The sequence below is a fragment of the Corylus avellana genome, chromosome ca6, assembly GCF_901000735.1.
Source record: "Corylus avellana chromosome ca6, CavTom2PMs-1.0".
Classification (NCBI taxonomy): Eukaryota; Viridiplantae; Streptophyta; class Magnoliopsida; order Fagales; family Betulaceae; genus Corylus; species Corylus avellana.
In genome coordinates, this window is record NC_081546.1 from 7425736 (window position 1) to 7438718 (window position 12983).

General features: G+C 36.1%; 1 protein-coding gene across 1 annotated transcript; it reads left to right on the forward strand.

Moving 5' to 3' along the window:
* The first annotated feature begins 818 nt into the window (after window positions 1-818).
* Window positions 819-9190, forward strand: LOC132185890 (E3 ubiquitin ligase PARAQUAT TOLERANCE 3-like). The gene is made up of 15 exons (XM_059599697.1): window positions 819-1098; window positions 1627-1711; window positions 1863-1932; window positions 2257-2393; window positions 2511-2581; window positions 2659-2746; window positions 2836-2966; window positions 3205-3375; window positions 3456-3782; window positions 4020-4070; window positions 4200-4240; window positions 4836-4926; window positions 5017-5215; window positions 5341-5472; window positions 8106-9190. The coding sequence occupies exons 1-15, from the start codon at window positions 933-935 to the stop codon at window positions 8794-8796; spliced, it is 2451 nt and encodes an 816-aa protein (XP_059455680.1). The 5' UTR covers window positions 819-932; the 3' UTR covers window positions 8797-9190.
* Window positions 9191-12983: the final 3793 nt, after the last annotated feature.

Genomic DNA, 12983 nt, shown 5'->3' on the forward strand with positions numbered 1-12983 from the left:
ATCTTTTGTTGCATTTGTGAACAGTGCACCACTACAGCCTACATGTAGCTGACATTATTCACACATTCATCTCATTAATATACTATTTATCTCTCTACATCGTTCTTTTTCCAAAATTTTCTCCTACTATTTTTCTTCCACATCTCTCTTTTCCCAAAAATTTTTCTTACTATTTTTCTCTACACGTATTTTTTTTTCTTAAAAGTTAAAAAATAAGATCTTTAGAAAAAATACAATCCTTAACAAAAATAAAAAATAAAAAAAAATAAATAATAATAATAATGGAATGTATAGTGTCCTTTAAAACTCATTAACTAAACAAAATAAAGTGAATTTTAATTAGTCATTTTGTATAAAAATATAAATAAACTAATATAAATGCTCTTTAACTCATTTTCATTTATGGCCTAAGTAGAGGGAGATGTCAGATGTTTCCCATATGTGCGATGATCGGTAAGCCTAGGTCTTGGGTTGGGGCCAGGCCTGCCTTTGGGCCAATAGGCATTCGGCTAGGCCTATTAGCCCTTATTAGGTTGTGGGCACTCCAACATGGCAACATCCCAACACTTGGTGGATAATTTACCAATCAAATAATTCTGGTTCAAAATCAATTATTTTCTTATTTATGTTGTTTCAAACGCGCAAACATCGTAAGAAAAATGTGACGCCCAAATACGTGATCTTCATGATTAACCGCCTTATGGCGTTACGCGTTGGGGTTTTGCTAAACAGCAAGTACCCTTTTCTTTTGGACCGACCAATAAAGGAATATATATATATTTGAAAGAAACCAAGAAAGGAATGAAAAGAGGAAAAAAGGCATTAGGTTTTGTATCTTTAAAACCTTCGCACCAAAAACCAAAAATACCGAAATTCTCCGATTCAAGTGATTCCTTATCCGAGTTCTATTCAACCCGGCGATTGACTCGGCCATGGCCGTTCGGTTCAAATTCAGGAGCTCAGCGAACTTCGATTCGGTAGACATTGGAGGACCTTACGTATCGGTTCGTGATCTGAAATCCAAGATCATTCGCCACAAGAACCTTGATATCTGTCAAGACTTTGATCTTCTATTCTCCGATGCCCTCACTGGTCAAGGTCAACTCTCCCTCCCTCTCTTGGTTCTCGAGAGACGGACCAACAGAATCGAGTTCAATTGTTTTGCTTTTTGTTTTTTGTTTTTTGTTTTTTTTTCTCTGTTTGCAGTTTCTTCGCAAGTCTTTCTTTGTGTTTGGTTGCATGTGTTCCGAATATCATATTTGGTTGATTTCATTAGGGCCTTTTTCACAAAACCAATTTCGTACCCATATCAAGCTTTTGAAATGTACATAACACGATTTCCAATTACTTGTTACACACGATGGCTTCAGTTGTTTGAATTAGGTTTTACATAAGAATTTAAGCTAACGTTTATTCATATATTTACTATCATCTTTTTGAGAAGCCAACTGGAGGCTAGAAGTACTAAATTGAAAAATGTTTAAATTCAAAGGAGTTGAAGAGCATTTATGTTAGTTGTATTTTTCTGTTTCTTCTTTCCCCCTTCTTCTTTCAAGTTTTCTGATATAGAGTTGTTATAACAATTTGTTTTTTTTTTTTTTTTTTTTTTTTTTGGGATTAATTCAGAGTACACTGACGAGAAATTTCAAATTCCGAGCGGTTCAAGTGTGATAATCAAAAGAGTGCCTGCTGGATCAGTTCCTTCCAATATGTAAGTTTTTAGCAATCGAGGACAGTTTGTATGTATGTGTTGTGAGTGATGACGCAAGTATAACTTAAACTTTTGCAAATTTTTCTGTATTAGTTGAGGCTGTATTGATATTCTCATGCAGTTTTTCTTACATAATACTGCTGTGTTGCAGGGCAAACTTTAACTCGTTTGAGACTGTTCAAAACAAGGACACTAGGATGGTTAGCTCAACTCTTCCTGCGGTATGTCAATAAATTTTTTCTTCTGGGAACCTAGTTTAAAAGCTGTCAAATAAATTAGAATGAAAAAAATAAGAATAACCAAGAAGGTTTTAAGGGTGGGATTTTAGATTGACTACAGCACCTTCAGTACAGTGGCCAAACAGCAACTGCTGTCTGTGACTAACATGTTGGTGCTGTCCTGTAAAGCCTATGCGCATATTTATCATGTAGTTTTATTTCTGGAGATGGCATTGTGCTCTATTTTACTATGGCTTTATCTACCTGCTTTCTTATTTTACTTTCCTATATCATTCGATTCCTCGGTATAACTTTTATATGTTACAGAATGTTGAAGTGGACAATTTTGATGACTTTGGGGTTGACTTGTATCCTGTTCCTGAGGCAACCTCATCTTGTGCTGATCTTGATACTGACATGAATGCATGCACTGGCAATGATGAGAAAAGTGATTATGTTGCAAGGTATACTTTTTATCCCTGGAATTCTACCTGCGCATGATTGTTGCCGATGCGTCAAACTTTGTCTAATCCTAGGCTTTTCCTCCCCTTCTTTCATAATTTATTCTTATGTGTATTCAGATGTTCTAAGCCATGTACGGAAGGATATCAGAAACTTGAAGGAAGTGACCTTAGTGAGGCTATTCCTAGAGGTATTTAATGTACCCGTACATATTTTTAAAAATCTTTGAGGTGTTAGCTCTATTCTTACCATGCACTTCAATTTCAGTATCAGGTCCTGCACATGGTGGGATTGAAGGGAATATGTCTGGGGAAAAACCAATGCTTAAAGTTGAAGAAGATACGAACATAAAAAGGTAGGATAATAGTTAGTCATTTCCTTTTAATTTCTTTTGGTTGTTTGGCATCAAATATCTGATTCTTTTTGCCTTATGGAAATATGAAGAGTGGTTGATACCAGTCCTCCAGCCATGCAAAATGCGGACTTGCCATCGGAGCTAAAGTGCTCTCTTTGTGATTCATTTTTTAAGGAGGCTGTGATGATACCTTGCTGCCAGCATAGTTTTTGTCAGAAATGTAAGTTTTTTGTTATGGTACATACAATCATCTGTTAAATTGAACCTTACTTTGTTTCTTTGTATTTCTTTCCTTTTGAGTTTTTATTTTTCATTGAAGTTTTTTGAGCCTTGTGACAAACTTATATTTCCTCCTTTACAAAATTCTAATGCTAATTTATCTGCCTCAAGTTTTGAGAGGCCTTGGTGACCCTCAGTTGTTTTCTTTTTGTATCTTGATTGTGGATTTTTGGGTGCAGGCATTCGTCTGGTCCTGCTTGAGAAAAGGAGGTGTCCTAAGTGTTTTTCTACCAGATGCAGAGTAGAGGATTTGCTGCCAAATGTCTCTCTCAGGCAAGCAATTGAGCATTTCCTTGAGTCCCAAATTCTAACCACTGGTTCAGGCACTGCCTTTCAGCGATATGCTCCAGGTAGGGAAATTATCTACTGTTGAAATGTCCTTCCACCAACTAAATTCTGGTGAATAACTATTTAATAATGCAAAAAACAGATGGTGAATCTGGAATTCAAGCAAAAGATGTGTCTTGTGGTGTGACTATCTTTCAAAAAGAGCTAGAGCCCCATTCTCCCTCTGCAACAGGGAGGGGATCCAATCAAAATATGGTAGAATCTGCTTATGATCTACTGATCAGAAACAATGCATCCATGGGTGGCATTAATTCTCGTGTCAATGTGAATAATCCTTTGAAAGCACCTCCTTTGGCGCACAAGATAAATCAACATGGTTCTCGTCATCCTGTGGATATGGAAAATAGACATGGGGACTTGGCTGCTTTTGATGATTTTCAAGGAGAAAGTCAGCCCATCCATGAGGAAGGTATCATCTTATTAATTCTGTGACTTCATTGCCGGTGAATTCTCTAAGTAAGATAATCTTACTGTTTACAATGTTGGAGCTGCATTCTATACGTCAGGCTGTAACCATGATGTTGTTCCTGATATAGTGCAGCAGATGTATTCTTTAGTGGACATAAAATGTGTAGTATTGTCTGTGTGATATTTATCTTAGTCTGGCTCTGCAACTCTAATTTTTCTATTTCTGATGTTATCCCAGCTGAATCCAATCTCAAGAAAAAGAAGGGATTTTGGGTTAATAGTACTGCAGGTAGTATTTACATCTTTGGTTTATTTTTATTTTTATTTTTAAAAATTTCTTGGTCTCATTTCTAACCTCATATAGGCATCATCTCCAATATATCTCCTGTTTGTTCTGACACTTGCATTAAATTTGCAGATAGAGACAGGACTTTCGTGGATACTGGAAGACACAAAAAGGTAATAGCTTTGACAAAAACTTGCATTATTAATGTGACAATTACCAAATGGTCACTATAATCTACATGCAAAGACTTTCATTCTGTGGACAGGCTTGCTAAGAACATAGACTAAGAATTAGGGACGCCCACCTGAGGATCCAAGTAGAAATATTATCTTACGAATCTAATTTCTGACTTTGAGAATCTGTTTGCTGGGTTTTTTGAGAAGTTCAAAATTTTGTTCTCACAAACCCCTGGTTTCTGTCCGTCTACTTGGACCCCTTCTATAAGATTGTACCTGATGCTCTCACGTAAAAGTCTTGTTTTTGAATCTTCCTGAGCTTTGTGTTGGAATTTTTCTTTCATGTTTCATTTTTTTCTTTGTTTGCTTGTTTTGATTCACCTGAAAACTGTTTCACTCAGTAGTTTGGTTCTCATTGGTGGTCAACACTGCCTCAAATTTCCTACCTGTTTGGGTTATTAACCAGGCTGTGAAAAATATTAAAAAAGGGAAAAAGTGAAACGTGTTGTGTGCATGTTGGAAACTTTTGTGAGGGTGTTTATTCTTTACTTTTCCCCTTTTAAACTGATCCAAGCTGCTGTATTGAAATCAGGGGGACCGTACGTGTTACATGTGTGGTTCACCAGACCATTTTGTAAGGGACTGCCCAGCTGCTTCCAGTCCACATCCTATGCTTCAGAGAGGTATAGTCTGGTTTCCCCTGTTATATTTCTCGTAAGTATATGTATTGTCTATGGCTCGTCTGGGATGCTAACTTTCTTTTGTGATTTTAGGAAATGCTATGTTTCCAGGAGTTATGCAGGGTTATGCCCGGCCGTTTTGGAATGGGACTCCCTTGTCCCATATCAGGCCCTATGGGAATCTATATTGCAATACTGGGATGATGCCCTTTAATGCAACCATGGTCCCAGCTGCCCCGTATGCTGTTCCTACATATATGCCATCTATGTATGGTGGCTTTCCTGGCTTCAGGTAAATTCTTTTCTTAATATATTGGTTTTGATCAACTTGCTCACTTTTTTTTTTTTTTTAAATAAATAAATAAAATTGCGTAATTTATTGCGTCATATAAAATTTGAAACTTAAACATTTTGCAGTGGATATGTGACGATGGGAGCTGCGGCACCTCAACTTGGGGGGATTGAGAAACACCATATAAGTCATCCAGAATATGTGGATTTTCAAAATTTTGGAAAGAGACAGAAAATCTCAAATGAGAATATGAGGAGGTAATTCTTTAATATCAGGCTATAACAATTTCGATAGAAGGCGTTTGGCTAATTTTTTTCTTGGCTATGCCTTTTTTTTTTTTTTGTTATATATTTGGGATTAGCTTCATTGTTGTCCGCCGTACTTTCTTTTGTTATTAGCTTTATGGTGTTTACGCATCTTCTTTATGATTGCAATGGATATGAATGCAAGTAATTCAGTTCTAACATGTAAATGCTCAAGTGCTTTCTGGATCTATCTTAGAGCAAATCTATTGGTTTGGTAAAGTTCTGAGAAGTGTTTTGGGTTTTGAAAAGAATCTTGGAAAAAGTGACAATTGAGAAATGTTTTAGTGGGGACCACATTTGAAAAAGTGTTTTCTTTGGGGTTTCACCAAAGATTTTTTTTTTTTGGTAAACTAAGAAGTGTTTTTGAAAGAAAAAAACTTAGAAGTATTTTCAAAAAATAAAACGAAAGCACAAAAGCCACAAAAATTAGTCTGTTGGAGATAGCCTCAATGGGGTGGTGGCTGTCACCCCTCTGAAGGCCATCCAACAGATCTGGTGGCCACCACGCTGATTTGGCGGTGGGCCCCATGGTGGCTGCCAAACAGATCGTTGGCCCGCTGTGTTTGCTATGCAAATTTGGCCCCACCATAAACTGCCAAATAGATCGGCAGCCATTGTGATGGCTGCTGCGTAGATTTGATGGCAGCCACTATGGTGGTTCGAGACGCATCTAGTGGCCCCGCAATGCCTTGCAGATCTGATGGCCTCCACCGAATCTATTTGGTGGCTCTATGATGGCTGCAGCCAAATCTTGTGGGGTGGCCTCCACCAATGGAGGCTAGACTATATATAATTTTTTATTTATTTATTATAAATAACAAAGGCAAACCTCTACACTTGAAAAAATGAGTATGTGTTTTCTAAAAATTCCTATATGAAGATGTGGGAAGTTTTTTAAAAGATTGTGTTTTATTTTTTGAAGACTTTTTTGTATTCCGTTTTGTTTTTTGGGAAGTGTTTTGATATTTATTTGAAAAGTTTGTTAATGGTGGGGGTCCGAAATTTACTTTTGTTCAACTGAGTTCTTTTGGGGAAGTGGTTATGGCACTACGTGCATGAGAGAGGCGCTATACAGGATGGTAGTGGATTTTAAATATGGCAGCTCGTGGGGTGGGTGATGTTTAAATGATGTTCATGGGTTATATGGGGTGGGGTTATGGAAAAGTGTTAAGAAGGGCTGGAGGGAGTTTTCTAGTCATACAAGATTTAATGTGGGTCACGACTTCAAGATTAGATATTGGCACGACATATGGTTTGAGAATTAGGCCCTTAAGGTAGCTTTTCCAGAGTTGAGAGTTCAATATTTTTTCTTTTTAAGGACGCTTCCATGGCATATCATTTAGAGTTTTCTAATGGCACTCATCAGTAGAAGGTTTATTTTATCAAAGTGGCGCATATGACTGGAAGGTGGATTTCTTTATCTCATTCTTCAATCTTTTGTATTCCTTTAGATTAAGATGGAGTGGTGAGGACAAGTTTTGTTGAGCCTCTTCCAAGAAGTTGTTCGATGTTAGATCATTCTATAGTGTCCTTGCTCCCCATGATATTACTTCTTTCCGTTGGAAGAGTATTTGGCGGAACAAGGTTCCCTTAAGAATAGCGTTCTTTGCTTAGTCGGCCGTTGTAGGGAAAATTCTCACTATGGATAACCTAAAGAAACGGCTTATCATAGTGATTGATTAGTGTTGTATATGTAAGAAGAGTGTGAAATTAGCTTGGGTCATTCATAGATGAGTGATAGACCTCTTTGCCTGTTGAAGGGGGTAGTTTGGTAGCTTTCATAGTGCTGTAGTGTGGAAGATGGTTCCACCTACCTAATGTGGTGTATTTTGAGGGAAATAAATTGTCGAAGTTTTGAAGTATGTGAGAGGACGATGGTAAAATTAAAGGCCCTTTTTCTTCAATGCACTTTACCATTAAACAATTGCTTTTGACTATAAAATTTATGGTTTTCATGATTTTCTTGATTTTTTTTTTTAGTGTTTCTCTTTTATACTTCCTATGTGCTTGAATTGTGCCGTTGTGCTTTTTAATGAATTTTAATTACTTACAACAACAACAACAAAAAAAAATTATTTGAGAAGTGTTTTGCAGCTTTTGAAAATTGTGCCAAACACGCTCTTAAGGTTTGCAAATCAATTTTGTTAAATTTTCTGGTTCTCTTTGTTAGATTAGTTGTTGTTTTGGGATATGCTTTGCAGATGTACCAAGTAATGTTTTTTTGCATTTTGTAAAAATTTGTTTTCATCATTTTTCTTGTACATGCTTGCGCTTTTTGTAAAAAAAATCATCATTTTTCTTGTCATAAGATTTCGAGTCCAGGTCTTTTGTACCATTTTGAATTTTAATGTGTATGTCATTTGTAACTAGAGAGTTTTCCTGCTAACTAAAAATTAATAATCTCTCCGGAAATTTCTAAGATATATGTTAGATGGAATCCCTCTCTCTCTCTCTCTCTCTCTCTCTCTCATTTATGGAAATCCTTACCTGTAAGCTTTTGTCTTCTTTAGGTTCTCATGGAAAAATATTTACTGCATTGATCCTTCAATTTTTCTGATTTCTGTTAGTATTTCTTTGCTCACCAGAAACCGATCTCTCGATGATCGTGATGCTGATGATGATTTTAGTAACGGTGCCCCGTATAACGAGACAGAAAGATCACGTGGCTATAAATCTTCTATAAAGAGAGAAAAAAGTGTAAACTACTCCGATGGCAGCTTTACTCAGAGGTCACAGAAGAAAAGTCTGCATGATTATTATACAGATGACGACAACTTGGATGATGACAGACTTGAGAAGAGTTCTCATTCTTCAATTGCTGTTAGAGATGGGAGGTCATATCATCACCCGGAGAGACCAAGTTCAGAAGTAGAAGATATGCCCAGTAGCCCCGAGTGGCGTAGGAAAAAGAGCCACAAATATCATCATAGAAGCTCCAAAAAGCACAGTGAAAAAAGAGATGAGTGTGGTAGTGATTCTAGTCGGAGTCATCATCAAACTTATAAAGAAAACGAAGTTGAAAGAAAGAGAAATAGGCCTGACGACAAAAGGCACAATCACAAATGTCACAGCCACACAGAATCTGGTCTGGACCAAAGTCTTTCCATTGATCAGAAAAGGCAACAGAAAGAGAGCAGTCACACTTCCAGACATTCTAAGCACAATCCAAAGTCTGGTTCTGATGATCCGAGTTGTGACAGGTGGCAGATGGTTAGTGGATCCAATGAGGATGGCGGAGAACAGTATCATTCTTGTAAACGGAAAAGAGTTCATTAAAAGGGGCAGCGGACCTGACTGAGGTAAATATGTATATGTGTGGCATATCAACTTAGGTGATCAATCTGTTTCTCTCTCTCATTTCTATATAGATATCTTACTAACTTGGTTTGTTATTTAGCTTTGTTCTATCATCCTTAGTCTGCTTAGAAGTGTTGGATTTAGGACACACCTATTTTGGACCAATATAGGCTTGTTTGAGCTAATGTCAATTTCTGTTTTTTCTACAGATTTAGTTCATCTATCGCTTTCAAACTGTAACTATTTGTTAATATCTGTTAACTAACCCTCTTCACTTTTTTAGCTTGAGGTTTGGATGCTAGCAAACAAAAGTTTTAACAGAGCAGCATCGGTAAATTTTATATAGGGTTTGGAGCATTATGCCGTGCCTAAACTTCTCTTTGCAGATATTGTTGCAGCTGGCGGTGAAGGTATGTTTTCATTTCAGAAAAACTCAAAACAACCACACACCCCCAAAAAAACAAAAGCACCACAAGAAACATTAAAAGGCCTTTGGTGATGACTTCCCTCGACTCTTGGTACATTAAGGTCCTGTTTGGTTTGCGGAATAAGTATTCCATTAGGAAAATGAATAGGTATTACTGGGAATAGAAGAGGTTGGAATGAAATAAGTATTCCAATTCTTTAATTTGGTAACAATACATATTTCATAATTGGAATTGAACTAAAATTACTAAAAAGCCCATATGATTTCTAATTTTTCCAAAACTTAAATTAAAATAATAATAATAATAATAATAGTTGAAGGTGTGGCCACCCACAAGATTTTTTCTTTTTCTTTTTATATATTTATTTTCAAGTTCGAGAGAAAATTATATATATATATATATATATATATATATATATATATAGTTAATTTGGAAAACCTTGTCAATTCCCTCAAGACTAGATATTCCTATAATTTTTTAGAGGAATAATTATTCCTTTGTGTAAGGGGAATAACTATTCCTATGAATATGACCATACTAAACCAAAAAATGAATGTTTTATAGAAATAGTAATTCCATTTTAGGGGTCTATTTCGCAAACTAAACGAGCCGTAAGTTTCATTTTATGTTGTAGCTTGTCATGTAGGCATGTAAACCCCCTTGGCCCTTTCTACACCACCTGAAACCAGAGGAAAAAGGAACCATGTTGAGAGTCCATTGTGACAGATATTTTGGGTTCCATCCTTTGGTTGCATGCCAGCATTCTTTTGATATCAACAGCCAAGTGTCATTATTAACTTTCTTGGCCCAGAATCATTAGATTCCTGTTAGGTGACACTTAACGTTTTTCGTATTTTCAAAAGAATTTTTGGTTGGGTTTTCCTTTGCACAATTTCTTGAGGCAACCGAATTTAGACTTACCCTTCAGCCAACCCAATATGAGGTTCAATAGATGGTGAATACATCTCACCATCCTTACTTGAGGTTCAGCAGCTGGTCATCAATCATTCAGCGGAAAGCATCGTTAAGTTAAGAGTACCTAACCTCGTTTTGAAACTTCTTTGAAAGGTGCATGCTTATAATTAGGTCATCCATTATTATCAAAAAGAAATAGAAAAAAAAAATAAAAAGGTTGTGACCAATGGTAGCACGTTCTTGGAGTAATCGGTTATCAAGCACTTTTAAGCGAGTCTTGGAGTATTTTCTCCTAGAACGGGGATAGCAGTGACTCCCATTCAGATCAAGTATTCTACACTCATACACCCTTTTGATGTCGTCAAGACATTTTTTTAATCAATGGTTAAATGGAGTAATGCAATGTATCATTATTTTATCTCCCAAAGTTGTTTTTTAAATCACCATTGGATCAAAATTTATTAGTAATTTATCTCAAATTTAATGGTAATTTTAAAAGTCACATCAATTTTATAAAGAATGTTATATAACATTACTCGGTAATCATGTCTTTTTAGTAGTGGCAAAAGTTTTCTTTTTATTTTTTTTTAATTTTTTATTAATATTCAAAAGGGTGGGCTAGAGAGACAAATTATAGCTATTTTTCATGGACGTGACTATATATAGTAGCATCTACCCACTGTGAGCTGTACAAGAGGAGTCTAAACAGTGGGAACTACAGGCGCTCTTCAAATCTAATTGAGGCATACTTTGATCTAGTCTCACCAACGCATTAATGAGAATACAAGATAGTGAATATTATCAAGCATGTGTGGGGATTTTTCATTGCGGAGATTCAAATCCACGCCCTAGCACATGTTTTGACCACTTGAAAATTTTCTTAAGTCATTAAACCACCACCTTTGATGGTTTATAGTATCAAAGGTTGATCGCAAATCAATGTTGCAAATAACAGTGCTTACAAACAATTGTTAACCCAGTTATGGGACCTAACAAATGTCGCTCATGCACTTTGTAGTAAATGCCAATTGTTCTAGGCCAAGTTACACAAACCATCCTTAGATGTTTCAGACTCATACAAAAAATACTTCGCATAGAAATGGGTGGCCCATGTTTTGGGATTGAATTCCAGTAGTAGGCCCTTTCTTTTATTTGAGGATTAAGTGATAATTATTCGCACTAACACCCAACTGTTATTGATCCTTCAATCTAAAAATTGTATTAATATAATTTGCAAACTATATAAATTGTCAATGTCTACTCAATGACAAAAATATCTTTAATTTTTTTATAAAGAACTAAAAATTCTATTAGAAAAGCCTAAAAACTTTTAATTTTTTTATTTTAAAAAAATAAATAAATAAAATTTAAAGGTGGCTAGAACATGACAACCACTTTGGTCAAATGGGGGTGGATCAACGTCCTTTGGTTGAACCACGCTAATGGCCATGGGGCTGGTCGAACCACCCCAAATGGCCATTGGGGTTGCTAAAACTACCCAAAAATGGATATGGTTACTTTTCTTTGCAGAAAAAAAATGGTGGAATCGGGTTTGCACAATGTGCATACAATGTTACAATTTTGAAAGGAATTAAGGCCACATTTGATATGTGGAATAGATCACTTTTATGGAACGTTTTGGTTGCGACCATTCCTGGGAATAGCCATTTTCATTGGAATGGTTATTATCTTAAATGGAGGAACCGTCATTCTTCTAAAAAATTAGAGGAATAGCTATTATTAGAGAAACATTGTGTATTTTTTTTTTTTCTAAGGAAAAAAAATCATATTATATTTCTTTAAACCTTTTTTTTTTTTTTTTGGTCTAAAAAAGAAAAAAAAAATCGATTGAATTCTATGGGTGGTGGATGACCTCAAAACATCAGGTATGGACAAGACCACCCTCATGGCTCGGGAGTGGTCGTGGCCACTCGTAAGTGTTGTTGGGAGTGACCATAATCACCCCCAAGCGACATCGAGGGTGGCTGCAACCACCCTCAATAGCATCATGGGTGGTCGCTACTCACAATGTTATGATATTCTCAATGAGAGCATGTGTTGTCAACATGCCAATCCAAAGGCTAGGCGACTTAAGCTTTTGCCTAGGGCCCCCATTTAATAAGGCCCCAAAAGAATTTTTAATGAGGCCCAAAAAAAAAAAGACTTTTAAGCGAGTCTTGGAGTATTTTCTTCTAGAACGGGAATATCAGTGACTCCTATTCAGATCAAGTATTCTACACCCATACACCCTTTTGATATTGTCATGACATTTTTTTAATCAATGGTTAAATAGAGTAATGCAACATATCATTATTTTATCTCTCAAAGTTAATGTCGTTTTTTAAATCATCATTAGATCAAAATTTAATAGTAGTTTATTACAAATTTAATGGTAATTTTAAAAGTCACATCAATTTTATAAAAAACGTTATATAACTTTACTCGGTAATCATGTCATTTTAGTAGTGTCAAAAGCTTTTTTTTGGGATTCAAAAGGGTAGGTTGGGGAGACAAATTATTGCTATCATACATGGGCGTGACAATATATAGTAGCATCTACCCGTTGGGACTTGCATAGGAGGAGTCTAGATAGTGGGAATCGCAGGCGCTCCTTAAAGTCTGATTGAGCCATAGCTTGATATAGTCTCACCAAGGCATTAATAAGAATACAATACGGTTAATACTATCGGGCATATGTGGAGATTCTTTATTGCAGAGATTCAAATCCACGCCCAAGCACATGTTTTGACCACTTGAAAATTGTTTTAAGCCCTTGAACCACCACTCTTGATGGTTCATAGTATCAAAGGTTGATCGCAAATC

Coding starts and splice junctions, on each gene's coding strand:
- LOC132185890 (XM_059599697.1), top strand. CDS start 933: ATGGCCGTTCGGTTCAAATTCAGGAGCTCAGCGAACTTCGATTCGGTA. Junction 2,967..3,204: donor GCATAGTTTTTGTCAGAAAT/GTAAGTTTTTTG, acceptor TTTTGGGTGCAG/GCATTCGTCTGGTCCTGCTT. Junction 3,376..3,455: donor CTTTCAGCGATATGCTCCAG/GTAGGGAAATTA, acceptor TGCAAAAAACAG/ATGGTGAATCTGGAATTCAA.